The following is a 14182-nucleotide window of genomic DNA, read 5'->3' as shown; positions in this document are numbered from 1 at the left end:
GTCAGGTGTGCAGCTGGAGCCAGGGTCATCAGCACCTGAAGTGGATGGCTCCACTGCGCCATCCACAAGCACACAAGACAGGGAGAACTTAACTAACCAGCAGCCCAATTGTCCTCAGGAGGTGAGTGAGTTTCTAGCCTCAGGTTAGAAGGAAAAGTGTGACCAGTGCCCAATCCTACAACTGTGCTCCTAAAATAATGAGCGTTGTACCATGTGGTATAACTTTGGCTACATGAATAAATCAGCCATGGCTGTTAGTCGAATTTTGATAGCTACTTTTCTGAGGACTTCTCTGCTAACTTGCCTTAGCGTGAGGCAATAAGAGAGAAGAACCTATGGATGCAATATTGATGAGAAGTTTGGTGCTGATGAAGTGGTAAGGCAGTAACAAAGTCCAAAGGAAAAGAGAAGGGAGTTCCCTAGATGGAGTGATACTGATGACAGGTGGTGGATGTGATGGATATGTTGGTGCACCGATAATGTATGAGAGGCTATTTGCTATGTACCCAGAATAGGTGGAGATATTCCTGAGAGTAAAAATGCTATCAGTGAGGTCCCAGGAGAGAACTGGAATAGAGTGATGCTATGAAAAAGAGGAAGACAATTTTACAGACTATGAAACACTAGTAAACTCATTAGCACTGTGGATACTGGAGTGGGAGGTGTTCAATGGGAGAGTGTCTGCCGAGCTCACCGCGAGATGGCAAGGCAAAGTTTTGGTGTGTAACCTGAAAGAAGCCAGGAGCTTGGATTACAGTGAGCATCCCAAGGTGAAGGGTCATCTGACTTTGCCAGCCTCAACTCCCAGCATCATGTAGACAGCGATTTGGCAGTTTCTGAGCGAGGAGTGTGTTCATAGCCCTCAGTAGTGATCAGTACTAAAGGAGACTATAGACTGCAGCTGTATAAAACTTTGGTCAGGCCACACTTGGAGTATTGTGTGCAGTTCTGGTCACCCCATTACAGGAAGGATATGAAGGCTTTGGAACGGGTACAGAGGAGCTTTACCAAGATGTTGCATAGACTAGAGGGTATGAGCTATTAGGAGAGGTTGGATAGACTTAGGTTATTTTCTCTGGAGTGTCAGAGGATGAGGGAAGACCTGAAAGCAGTTTGTAACATTATGAGAGGCATAGATAGGGTAGACAGTGAGGATCTTTTTCCCAGAGTAGGAATGTCAGGTACTAGAGGACATGCACTTAAGGTCAGAAGGGGGACGTTTAAAGGAGGTGTGCTGGGCAATTTTTTACACATAGAGTGGTGGGTGCCTGAAATGGGCTGCCAGGAGTTGGGTCGGAAGCAGATACGATAGTGGCATTTAAGAGGCTGTTAGGTAGACACATGAATGTGCAGGGAATGGAGGATATGGATCATGTGCAGGCAGAAGAGACTTAGTTTAATTTGGCATTGTGTTCGGCACAGACATTGTGAGCCAAAGGGCCTATTCCTGTGCTGTACTGTTTTGTGTTCTCGGTCCTGTGTTCTAGGACTCTGCCGGTTCAGCAGTGTGCTAGAACGATGGCTAACACACCAATGCTGGTATCTTCTGTAATCACGGAAGATGAAAGCTCGTGCAGGGAGTTCAATGAACTCAGATGGTCCCTGTAGTAGTGAAGGAGACTGCATGGGTCTTGGTAAAAAGTGTGGTGTCAACAAGGATTCTGTTTACAGAGCAATGGACTGGCCTGAACCAGGCTCAGATTGGGGTTGATGCCTTGAGGGGGCGATTGTATTGCTAAGTGGAGAAATTTGAAGAGAAGTTTGCTGATGTTGGTTCAGTGCATCGTAGCCAAGGTGAAGGAGAGGTTGAGAACTGGGGTTGTGAATACTGGAAGCCATCCAGACAGAGAAAGTCAGGTAATGATGTCTGAGCTTGAAAAGGGTGAGCTGAAGAAAGGGGCTGCAGTGAAACTTGTGATGTGACACAGAACAGATGTGAGGGTCGGAAGATGGAAATTGGCAAAACAAATGAAATATTTGTTCTTGTTGCATTTGTAAGACTTGACAATGTTTTGGAGACAAGGTAAAATTATGTCTACTGTAGTTGGTATTGGTATTGGTTTATTATGGACACATGTACCGAAATATAGTGAAAAGCTTTCATTTGCATGTCAGATAGATTGTGTCATACATAAGTACATCGAGATAGTAATAGGAAAAACAGAATGCAGAATATAATGTTACAGTTACAGAGAAAGTACAGTGCAGGTAGACCATTAGACCATAAGATATAGGAACAGAATTAGGCCATTCAGCCCATCGATTCTGCTTCGCAATTCAACCATGGCTAATTTTTTTTCTTTACCCCATTCTCCTACCTTCTCCCTGTGACTTTTAACCCCCTTATCATTCAAGAACTTATCAATCTCTGTCTTATATACACCCAATGACTTGGCCTTCACAGCACTCTGTGGCAATGAATTCCACAGATTCACTATCCTTCAGCTGAAGAAATTCCTTCTCATCTCAGTTCTAATGGGACGTCCCTTTATCCTGAGGCTGTGCACTCAGATCCTAGACTGTCCTACTAATGGAAACATTCTCTCCACATCCACTCTATCCAGGCCTTTCAGTATCTGGTAGGTTTCAGAAAGGCCTGAATAGACAAATAAAGTGCAAGGGCCACAATGAGGTAGATTGGGAGATCAAGAGTTCATTTTTCAGCATATGGGAGGTCCATTCAAGAGTCTGATAATAGTAGGATAGAAGCTGTCCTTGAGCCTGCTGGTATGTGCTCTAGTAGGTTTTAGGAGTTATGGCTAATGTTGAGAAATGCATTCATTGAATTCATGCTCATGGATAGTTAATGTAACTCCTTAATACCAAGATCTGTCATGTGCAGAATAGGGTCATCAAAATCTATGGGATTTGTCAGTATCAGAACACACACTGTGGAATTGTTAGGTTTTGTTTATCTTGTGTTGTGGTTGAGAAAACTGGAAAATGAGTGGATTTATTTTTAAATATATTTATAGTTTTTGACTATGTAGCAATGTGCCCTTGTCAATAATAATTTACATTTTACATTGTATGTAGATAGTTAATTGATAAAATAATTTAATATAAGCAGACAGTTACTCTTCTTATAGGCCTTGTGGTGTATATTGGGTGTGTACGTAACTTTAAGAAGGACATGATACACTCCTGTACCAGACACTACTGTTAGTTGGGTGTTGTTCATCTTCAATAAAGGATGTTTAGTTAGAGGCACTACCCTTGTTACCTGTTTTACTGAACAGCAGTACAAAAGACTCTGCCTTCACCTTCTTCTTCGACAGACCCTCGGGATTGAGGGTGACTTGCTCCCGTTCTGGTTCTTAGGTGTCTGGTGAGGCCAATGTGGTGACAGCAGACCCTTCCACAGAGGGGGCAGGAGGTGGCTGCTGGGACAGGTGGGTGGGTAACTCATGACACACCATGCACACACTCCCTCTGCATGCTCCCGATGTGATTCTTACTATCATTGCTGAATGCACCATCTCCACTCTGAGCGGTCATGGGCCAGGGATACGCAGGAGTCAGTGGGGAAGGTTGCATTTTCTCAAGGAAGCTTTGAACATATCCCTGAATCTTTTCCTCTGTCCTCTTGATGAGCTACTCCCTGACAGAGCTCGGAATAGGGTATTCTTTTCAGGAGTCTAGTGTTGGGCATGCCTGTGAGCTGATCTGTCCAATGTGATCAACTGAATGTAACTAGGGCCTCAATACTTGGGATGTTGGCCTGGGAGAGGCAATGACATTGATTTGTTGATCTTCCCACTGTTGAGCATGCTCTCATCCTCATTGCCCTCAGTAACAGTGGATGAAATCTCCCTAGGCCTAACATTAGGCATGAGGCTGACAGGGACAGAAGCAGGAACTCTGAGGAGAAAGGATGGAAAAAGGATGAAAACATGGATGAGTGGGTTAGTAAGCTCGCAGACAATGCAAAGATTGGTGGCAGTGTGGATAGTATAGAAGATTGCCGAAGGATACAGCGGGATATAGATCGGTTTGCAGATATGGGCAGAGAAATGGCAGATGGAGTTTAACCCGGCCAAATATGAGGTGTTGCACTTTGGGAGATCAAATATAAAGGGACGGTAAACTGTTAATGGCAGGACCCTTAACAGTGTTGATGTACAGAGGGATCTTGGGGTCCAAGTCCATAGCTCTCTGAAGGTGGCTACACAGGTTGATCAGGTGGTAAAGAAGGCGTATAGCATGCTTGCCATTATTAATCAAGACATTGAGTTCAAGAGTCAGGAATTTATGTTACAGCTTTATAAAACTCTGGTTAGGCTGCATCTGGAGTATTGCATTCAATTCTGGTCGCCCCATGAGACGGTGCAGAAGAGGTTTACCAGGATGCTGCCTGGATTAGAGGCATGTGCTATATGGAGAGGTTAGGTGAACTTAGGTTGTTTTCTCTGGAGCGTCGGAGGCTGAGGGGAGACCTGATAAAAGTTTATAAGACCATGAAAGGCATAGATAGCTGGTATCTTTTTCCCAGGGTCGAAATGCCTAATACCAGAGGGCATGGATTTAAGGTGAGATGGGGGTAAGTTCAAGGGAGATATGCGGGGAAGTTTTTTGCACAGAGTGGTGGATGCCTGGAATGCACTGCCAGGGGTGGTGGGGGACGCAGATACAATAGAGGCGTTTAAGGGGTTCTTAGATAGGCACATGAATGTGCAGAAAATGGAGGAATATGGACATTGTCTTGGCAGAAGGGATTTGTTTAGTTAGGTGACTAATTAGTTTGGCACAACACCATGGGCTGAAGGGCCTGTTCCTGTGCTGTACTGTTCTATGTTCTAAAAGGGATGATTGACCCATCACCCCAGCTCGACACTGCCGCCTGTGCGCAACGTAGTTTGCCTGCAAGGTTCACTGACAAGTTTATTCTCTTCTCCCCCAGCTTTTCTTTTGGAATGCAAGTCAGAAAATGGAGTCACCTACAGAGGAACAGCCACAAAAACCCTCTCGGGAAGAACCTGCCAGAAATGGAGCAGCAAGGAACCACACAAACCAAAGTTTGTCTTTAGTTAAAAGTCTCAGAAATCTTCTTTCTAAAACAGGTCTGTTGATTGTGATTTAACGCTTTATTGTTGTTTAGTTACACACCAGTAACCAGTCCGTATGCGGACCTGGAGGCAAACTATTGCCGAAATCCTGACAACGATACAATGGGGCCCTGGTGCTACACCAAAGATCCGAACAAGCGCTGGGAATACTGCCAGATACCCAACTGTGAAGGTACAGACCTGCGGGGAACACTGGGTTGTCGGTAGACTGTGGGCTCAGCAATGGCAATGGGGAGTATGGGAGCAAATTGGCTCCCAGCAGAAGGCAGAGAGTGAGGGCTTGTAGCTGGGAAGATGTTCCACAGAACTCAATGGCTGCTGTCCACAGCCTACTCACGTGATGTTGGGGTTTGTGGACGGCAGCAGGCTGGTGGATGTGATAATGTATATTGTGGGGAGGATTGCAGAATGTCACAAGAAGGTGTGGAGTCACTTGGAGTATTGTGTGCAATTCTGGTCACCCCATTATAGGAAGGATGTGGAGGCTATGGAGAGGTTTACTAAGATACTGCCTGGATTAGAGGGTATGTGCTATAAGGAGAGGTTGAAAATACCAATGTTGTTATCTTTGAAGGCTGAGGGGAGTCCTTATAGAAGTTTATAAGATTATGAGAGGCATAGATAAAGAGCCGGTATCTTTTTCCCAGGGCATTTAAGGTAAAAGCAGGAAAGTTCAAAGGAAATATGCAGGGCAAGTTTTTTTACACAGAGAGTAGTAGGTGCCTAGAATGCGATGCCAGGGGTGGTGGTGGAGGCAAATAGGATAGAGGAGTTTAAGAGGCTTTTAGATAGGCACATGAACTTGCAGAGAATGGAGAGATATGGACCATGTGTAGGCAGAAGGGATTAGACATCATGAGTTTGGCACAACATCATGGACTGAAGGACCTGTTCCTGTGCTGTACTGTTCTATGTTCTACATTCTAAGAGATTAGTAATGTCCATGGGCAAATGAATTTTGACATAACATTGTGCAAGCATTTTGACATTAAGGATAGGGCACCAGATGCTGTTGAATAATCAGAGTGGGAAGGAGACTTGGGGTTAGATGTACACCATACCCTGAATGTAGCAACACAGGTTAATGAAGCCATAAAAAGGACACCTGCAAATGTGGGTTTTATTTCTGGACTGACCTCATTAAAAGACAGGGATGTTATGCTAAACTTCTTAGTTTAACCACACCTGGAGAACTCTGAACTCTTATTGTAAAAAAGGGGTGTGGAGCTAGTGCAGTAATAGTGTGTTTACCACAGGAGACCAAGTGGCTGGGAATCATTGCCATAAAGCGGAGCAGCTGTCTGCAACAGACCTCTCCCAGTAGACTCACAGCTACATGACAGTTGGGATTAAGGAAGCCTCTGGCATTAATTTGGGGCTGCCTAAAAATGTAATTGGGGATGGATTGTCTGTTGGGTCAGTGCCACTTCAATGGTTCTTGACTGACTGACTAGCAGACAGATCTCCTGTTGCTGCAGTAACAGCTGTGTTTCCCTTCTGATTATAGAGGACTGCATGTTCTGCAGTGGAGAGAACTACCGTGGGAAAGTCTCCCAAACAGAGGACGGCACCTTGTGCCAGCGTTGGGACTCACAGGAACCCCACCTCCATGGGTACAAACCAACCCAGTAAGTCAGGGACTGTGACAGACACCTCCCTCCTGAAATTCCTTACCATTTTCTGGATTGTTGTCTTAAACAAATCTCCTTGTCTCCATGGAAGTAGAAGTCAGAGACACTGGAGCTTATTTTAGTTGATCACACTTTGATCATTTGGGTGGGGAAGGGACTGAAGACTAGGATGGGATGTAGATACAGGAGGTTAATTCATCAAGAGTGCAGGGTGTTTAAACCTGGTGACACCATCCCTTCCTCCCAAAACGTGAGAGTGGTCAGGATTTCAACCACCCCTCTCTGCCAGTGAAGAGGCTCTCTGCCGTTCTGCTCTCCAACTAGTCTTCCTTTCTTTTTCAGACAGGGTACTTGCTCCTGTCAAAGTCAAGTTTATTGTCATATGCACAAGTACATGTATGCACAGGTGCAATGAAAAGCTTACTTGCAGCAGCATCACAGGCACATAGCATCAGATACACAACATTCACAAGAAAAAATAAATTATACACAATTTTTACCAGAAAGAACACAATTAGAACAAAAAAAAAGTCCATTTTCGTGCAAAGTGATCAAAGATAATGTTCCTATACCAAGGTAGTGATTAGAGTTGTGCTGGTTAGGTCAAGAACCAAATAGCTGAAGGGAAGTAGCTATTCTTGAACATGATGGTGTGGGACTTCAGGCTTCTGTACCTCCTGCCAAATGGTAGCTATGAGAGGATGACATGGCCCGGGTGGTGGGGATCTTTGGTGATGGTTGTTGCCTTCTTGAGGCAGCGCCTCGTATATATACTTCCGATAGTGCGGAGAGATGTGCCTGTGATGTACTGGGCTGAATCCCCTACTCTCTGCAGCTTCTTACGTTCCTGTGCTTTCGAATTGACCATGATGCAACCAGTCGGGACACTTCTAACGGTACATCTGTAGAACTTCGTTAGAGTGTTCGGTGATACGCTGAACCTACTTAACCTTCTAAGAAAGTAAAGACACTGGCGCGCCGTCCTTGTGATTGTATCCATGGGTCAATCTCTTCCCTCTTTCTTGCTCCTCTTTCCCTCCTCTCCTCCTCCCATTCCACTGGGGGCACCATTGCGTTCACTTAGCGGAAACAGGAAGCAAAAGAGTGTGTTGATTGCAGCTGCTCAGACCACCAAACAGTGAAGCTGCCACTCACCATTCAAGCAGAAGACATTATCTTTGTGACCAGGATTATGAAGTTATTGCCAAAGAGGGGTGTATTTTTATTGATTCATTTTTCAGTATCTCAAGGCCAGCATTTATCGCCCATCCCTAACTGCCCTTGATGAAGTGGTGCTGAGCTTCCTTCTCAAACTACTGCGGTCCTCCTGGTGAAGGTCCCATGGTGCTGTTGCAGAGGGAGTTCCAGGATTTAGACCCAGTGACGAGGAAGGAACAACAATATATTTCCAAGTCAGGATGATGGGCGATGTGGAGGCAACCTGCAGTTTGTGGTGTTCCCCTGGCACCTGCTGCCATTATTCTGATCACGCCATGCAAGTCTCATGGGCACCCCAACCATTGATATGGGTGGCAGCTGCCGCCTCACAGTCCAGCGACCTGGGCTTGATCCTGACCTTGAGCGCTCTCCATGTGGGGTTTGCATGTTCTCCCTGTGGGTTTCCTCCAGGTACTCCGGATTCCTCCCAAGTCCTAAAGATGTGCGGGTCGGTGGGCTAATTCGCCCCTGGTGTGGGTGAGCGGTGGTAAAACTGGGTGCTGTTAATGGGCATGTGAGAGAGGATAGCCTGCAGGGAACTAAGGCACTGCTGGGAGCCAGCATAGACTCGAAGGGCTGAGGGCCCTCCTCCAATGTTGTAGGAAAATATGAGAAATATATATATATATATATATAAAAACCCAAGAATATCCAAACTGTTTTCTCGCCTTCAGTTTTCCCAATAAATATCTGGAGGAGAACTACTGTCGGAATCCGGATGGGGAGCCCAGACCGTGGTGTTTAACAACAGACCCCATGAAACGATGGGCGTTCTGCAACATCACCCGCTGCGGTGAGTTCCCTCGTCCCTTCACCGGTGCTCCTCCAGGTGGGGACAGATGGTGAATGAGCACATTTTTATCCCCTTTCCTACACCCCCCCCCCAGCCCCCCACTCACCCATCCTCATCCCCCTTGCCCTCCTGGTTCCATCCACCCAACACACATACATTCCACCCATAGGCCCCACATGCCACACCCCCCCCCCACCCCCGCATTTACCTCTCCCCTATCTTACCTCTGTTATTTATCAGAGTCCAGCTCTGGTAGCCCTTCATGTTCCTACTAATCTCCCTCCAGCCTTCACACTCCCCTCCCCCCCTCCACCATCTGCCTCTCATTTTCCTCTCTCTCTGTCTGCCTCCAACTATCATTCACCTGCCACTGTCTCCCAACTCCACCCCCTCCCAGGCACTACCTGCCTGTCATCTTACACCCCTTCCTCAGTCCCTTGGTTCACCCCTGCCCCTCTCCTCCTTATACTATCTCTCCTCTCCACTCTCAGTCCTGATGCAGGGTCTCGACCTGAAATGTCCACAATTCCTTCCTCCCCAACCCCACCACCCCACCACAGATGCTGCTCGACCCACCGAGTTCCTCTAGCGGATTGTTTGTTGCTTCTTTCTATTCGTCCACCCGCCGACCTTAAGAAACTGGAAAGTAAAAGCAGGTCCCTCCAATGTTACCCACGCTGGAGTGCGACCCCTCCGCAGTAAAACGGGTGCTTTTGTTTCCTCTGCCGGCCCTACAGAGGGAGAGCCCCCTGCTGTTGAAACAGAGACGGAGTGTTACACAGGCAAGGGCCACGCCTACCGGGGAACTGTATCGACGACAATTTCTGGTGAAGTCTGTCAGCCCTGGAGCTCTCTGGTTCCGCACCAGCACTCGAGGACCCCTGAGAATTACCCCTGCAAGTAAGTGGTCATTCCCCGACCCCACCCCCCCCCGAGCGTCGCGTCCAAGTGATTTGGGACAGGTTGTGTGACAGATCCTCGGGGGAGGGAACATCGGGAGGCTCCTCCCCTCTGATAACCCACTGCCTTCCCGTCTCTTTCAGGGGGCTGGAGTCCAACTACTGCCGGAACCCGGACAACGAGAGGGAGCCCTGGTGTTACACCACCAACCCGGAGATCCGATGGGAATACTGCCGGGTGCGAAGGTGCGGCGCTCAACAGACAGGTGAGGGATCCACAGTTCCCGGCTCCTGCCCCGACTCTCCCCACCGACAACTGGAGCAAGCTGCTTTCTGCGTTGGGCACTGCTGTTGTCAGGGGCAACCGCTGTTGCTGGGGGGATCCGGGATGGTGCTGTCTTCTCCTGACTCTGGGGCAGGCACGGTAATGTAGCGGTTAGCGTAACGCTATTACGCTGTGTAAGGTAGTCCTAAGGTTTCCTAAGGTCGGGGGTGGACGAACAGAACGAAGCATCAAACAATCTGCTAGAGGAACTCAGTGGGTCGAGCTGCATCTGTGGTGGGGTGGTGGGAGGAAGGAATTGTGGACATTTCGGGTCGAAACCCTGCACCAGGACTGAGAGTGGAGAGGAGAGATGGTCAGTATGAGGAGGAGAGGGGCAGGGGTGAGCCAGGGGACTGAAGAAGATGACAGGCAGGTCATGCCTGGGAAGGGGAGGGAGGGAGTGGAGTTGGGAGACAGTGGCAGGTGAATGATAGATGGAGGCAGACAGACAGAGAGGAAAATGAGAGGCAGATTAGCTATCTATAAGGAGTTTGTAGGTTCTCCCTGTGTCTGCGTGGGTTTCCTCTGGGTGCTCCGGTTTCCTCCCACATTCCAAAGACGTACAGGTTAGGAAGTTGTGGGCATGCTATGTTGGTGCCAGAAGAGTGGCAACACTTGCGGGCTGTCCCAGAACACTCTAGGCAAAAGGTGCATTTCACTGTGTGTTTCAATGTATATGTGACTTGTTGACTTCCCCAGATGCCACACAGAGACAATAAAACCTCTTGTTGCTGCATCTGGATGGGAATCTGCATGCCTTCTGCTTCTCCCTGTCCCTGCATGACTGTGACACCTCCTTCTCACTGGCGCCTTCTTGTCCTTTCAACCTCCCTGTCCTTTGGCACATGTGGTGTTTCACATGCATTCCTTTACAGTGTAGACTTTCATGTAATCTCACAGCAGAGCTCCCCATCCCCCAGACAACATCTCCACCTGCCCAAGAATACAGCAGTTCAGCTGAACAGTTTTGCAGGAGGCCTTGCAGCCCATCCTTCTTGTGCTAGCTCTGCAAAGAGCTCCTCAGGTAGTCTCACTCCCTCCCACGCTATTCTAGCCCTGCAATTGTTCCTTTTAAAATAAGTATCCACTTCCCTTCTGAAACAAGTCTATGTTAACTTCATTCCTCTCTCCATGTATGCCGTCTGGCCTGCCGAATAGTTCCTGTCCCACCCACTAAACAGAAGTAAAAATATCAGTTAAACATCTCCAAGTTTAGCCAGCTGTCAAATTTGTCACAGACCTAGAATATTTCTGAGTGTCCTTCAGAAATGTCAGATAAGATATGATATCTTTATCTGTCACATGTACATCGAAACACACAGTGAGATGCATCTTTTGCGTAGAGTGTTCTGGGGGCAGCCCGCAAGTGTCGTCATGCTTCTGGCGCCAACATAGCATGCCCACAACTTCCTAACCTGTACAACTTTGGAATGTGGGAGGAAACCGGAGCACTCAGAGGAAAGCCACGCAAACAGAATGTACAAACTCCTTTCAGACAGCAGCCGGAATTGAACCCGGGTTGCTGGTGCTATAATAGCGTTACACTAACTGCTACACTAAATGTGGGGAGAATGCGATTACACCCAGATGAAGGGTCTCGACCCGAAACGTCGACTGTTCCCTTCCCTCCACAGATGCTGCCCGACCTGCTGAGTTCCTCCAGTGCTTTTTGTGTTGCCGCATATTCCAGCATCTGCAGTCTCTTGTGTCTCCAGAATATGAGATTAATGTAGAAAATGGTGTAAATGGGTGGTTGATAGTCCGTGTGGACTCGGTGCGTTGGTGTGTTTCCATGCTGTCTCTCTCTCACTCTCTCTCTCTTTCTCTCTCTCTCTCTCTCTCTCTCTTTCTGACTATGATCTTCCTTCCCAGGATCCCACAGACCAGTGCCGGTGAACGGTTGTGGACCTCTTCCTTCACACATTTGTGTTCCTCCTTCAGTTTCTTTTTAATTTCTTCCAAGGCCTTTTCCTTCTCTCCACCATTCGCTTGTGAAAGCCAGTTAGAAACTTTCGAACACTATTTAAAACAAAATCAGCGAAATATTTTTAAAGATCTTCAGAACTTAATATTCAAAAATACACTTTAAATAATTAAAAATATCTAAGCAAGTTCAATAAATTAAGACCATGTAAATTAGCTGATATTTACCTGGATCCCTCCCAGCCATTCCTCTCCATTCAAGTTAATAGATTTTTTGTTCTTGCTGTATATTCAACAGGCTGATTCCCTGCTGTAGCTTTGGGTGGATTTCCAGCAGTTTTGCCATGTTTGTAATTCCCAGTGTATTGGAAATAATTACCCCCAGGAGCAGGATTAGGGAATAGATTAATAACTGATTAAAAGTAGCAAACCATAGATTTACTATCTATTTACGGGTTATCACCGTGTACAATAAGTTAGCGTGAAACTAGTAAATCAAAATGGAGTACTGATGCTTTGATCAGAAAGATGCCAAGATTTTGCTGTTTACTTTTAGTGTGGATAGACGAAGGTGGGCCCACTGACTGTTACAACGGGCAAGGCCTTGACTACCGTGGAACTACCGCTGTGACGTTGTCAGGGAAAAGATGCCAGTATTGGGACTCCATGGAACCACACAGACATGAAAAGACACCGAGGAACTTCCCTGAAGCGTACGTACATATAGAAACACCAACAGGGCGAAATTATACCAGACTCTTAGGTTCAGCGAAAGAAAGAGTAGAATTTAAAAGCATCCTCAGGACATCAGTTACAGCCTGATGTTGTCATGTAAAATTGCCCAGAGAAAGGTCCCCAAAATATCTGAGCCCATAGCTTGTTTGGGCAATGTTCACACAACAGAGAATTGGCCCTGGGTTGTTTTTGCCACTGAGAGGGGCAGGGAGAGCATTGGTTTAAGCTAGACCACAAGGTGACATCTCTGACAGTGTGGCATTCTCTCAGTCCTGCATTGAAGTGTGAGCCTGGGTTACGTGCTCAACTCCAGAAGTGGGATTGACCCACAGAAGTGACTGTGTACACATCGATGTATGTGCCTTTAATGGTACACGATGAACTGCTCACATTGATAAATTGGTAAATTAGTCTATTATTGTCACATGTACCGAGCCACAGTGAAAAACTTTGTTTTGTGTGCCATCCATACAGATCAGTTCATCACATCAGTGCATTGAGGTAGTACAAAGGAAAAGCAATAACAGAATGCAGAATAAATTGTTATGGTTACAGAGAAAGTGCATTGCAGGCAGACAATAAGGTGCAAGGCCATAATGAGGTAGATTGTGAGGTCAAGAGTCCATCTTATCATACAAGGGGACCGTTCAATAGCTTATAACAGAAGCTGTCCTTGAGCCTGGTGGTACGTGCTTTCAGGCTTTTGTGTCTTCTGCTCGATGGGAGGGGGGGAGAAGAGAGAACGTCCGGGGTGGGTGGGGTGCTTGATTATGTTGGCTGCTTTACTGAGGCAGTGAGAAGTGTAGACAGAGTCCATGGAGGGGAGGCTGGTTTCCATGATGTGCTGAGCTGTGCCCACAACTCTGCAATTTCTTGCAGTCTCTTGTTAAAATCAGCAAATTAGGTGTTATATGTGCCAGACGCCTCCTTCTGAGAACTACTGGTACGTGTGCAGAATTGTACTGTAATAATACAGGACTGTCACATGGATAATCTCACTGCACACATGACAGAGGGATTTCATTGCCTACTTTCTGCACACATCCCACCTCAAGTTCAGCTGTTTTCTGTCACCTGAACCTTCTTCACTTTTCTCATCATCTCCTCTTTGGATTTTCCTTTCTTGTTTCTGTACTCCACACTCCACCCCTATCTCCACTGCCCCTCCCACCTACCCTCCTCTACATCCCCACTCTCCCCTCCACCAAATTCCACCCCCCCCCCACCCCTCCCCACCTCCCTGTTTCTGCCTCCTCTGTCTTTCTTCTGGTCCCCTGTGTACTTTCTCTCTCCTTCCCTGTTATTTCTGTTCTGGCCTCCTAATATTTTAACCTCCCTTTTTAATATTTAAACAGAGAACAGTTTCAGTTGCCAGAGTTAGTGAAACACCCTCCTCTCCTCAGATACTTGGCAACCACCAAGGGCTGAGACCTGCTGGGAAATGTTGACAGTTTCACACTGCTGGTCTTTCTCCATGTAAGACACACCGCTCATTGAGGCCAGCGGTAGAACACAAACACTTGGCAGTTACCGCAGCACTGATGCTGGACAACTAGCCTCTTTGCTAGTTTTTATTCCTCTTTCTTTCTTAA

At 46.9% G+C, this 14182-nt stretch overlaps 1 protein-coding gene across 1 annotated transcript in view; it reads left to right on the top strand.

Moving 5' to 3' along the window:
• The window catches only part of plg (plasminogen), a 64510-nt gene that overhangs the window by 14809 nt on the left and 35519 nt on the right, over positions 1 to 14182 (top strand). The window contains exons 4-10 of the mRNA XM_052012203.1: positions 4901 to 5015; positions 5099 to 5238; positions 6574 to 6694; positions 8590 to 8708; positions 9446 to 9608; positions 9752 to 9873; positions 12412 to 12568. Of these exons, the coding sequence (XP_051868163.1) occupies positions 4901 to 5015; positions 5099 to 5238; positions 6574 to 6694; positions 8590 to 8708; positions 9446 to 9608; positions 9752 to 9873; positions 12412 to 12568 (937 nt within the window). The remainder of the gene's footprint in view (positions 1 to 4900; positions 5016 to 5098; positions 5239 to 6573; positions 6695 to 8589; positions 8709 to 9445; positions 9609 to 9751; positions 9874 to 12411; positions 12569 to 14182) is intronic.

This window comes from Pristis pectinata, chromosome 3 (assembly GCF_009764475.1).
Source record: "Pristis pectinata isolate sPriPec2 chromosome 3, sPriPec2.1.pri, whole genome shotgun sequence".
Lineage (NCBI taxonomy): Eukaryota > Metazoa > Chordata > Chondrichthyes > Rhinopristiformes > Pristidae > Pristis > Pristis pectinata.
Note: the sequence above shows the minus strand (reverse complement) of the source record. Positions and strands in the feature narration are given on the sequence as shown.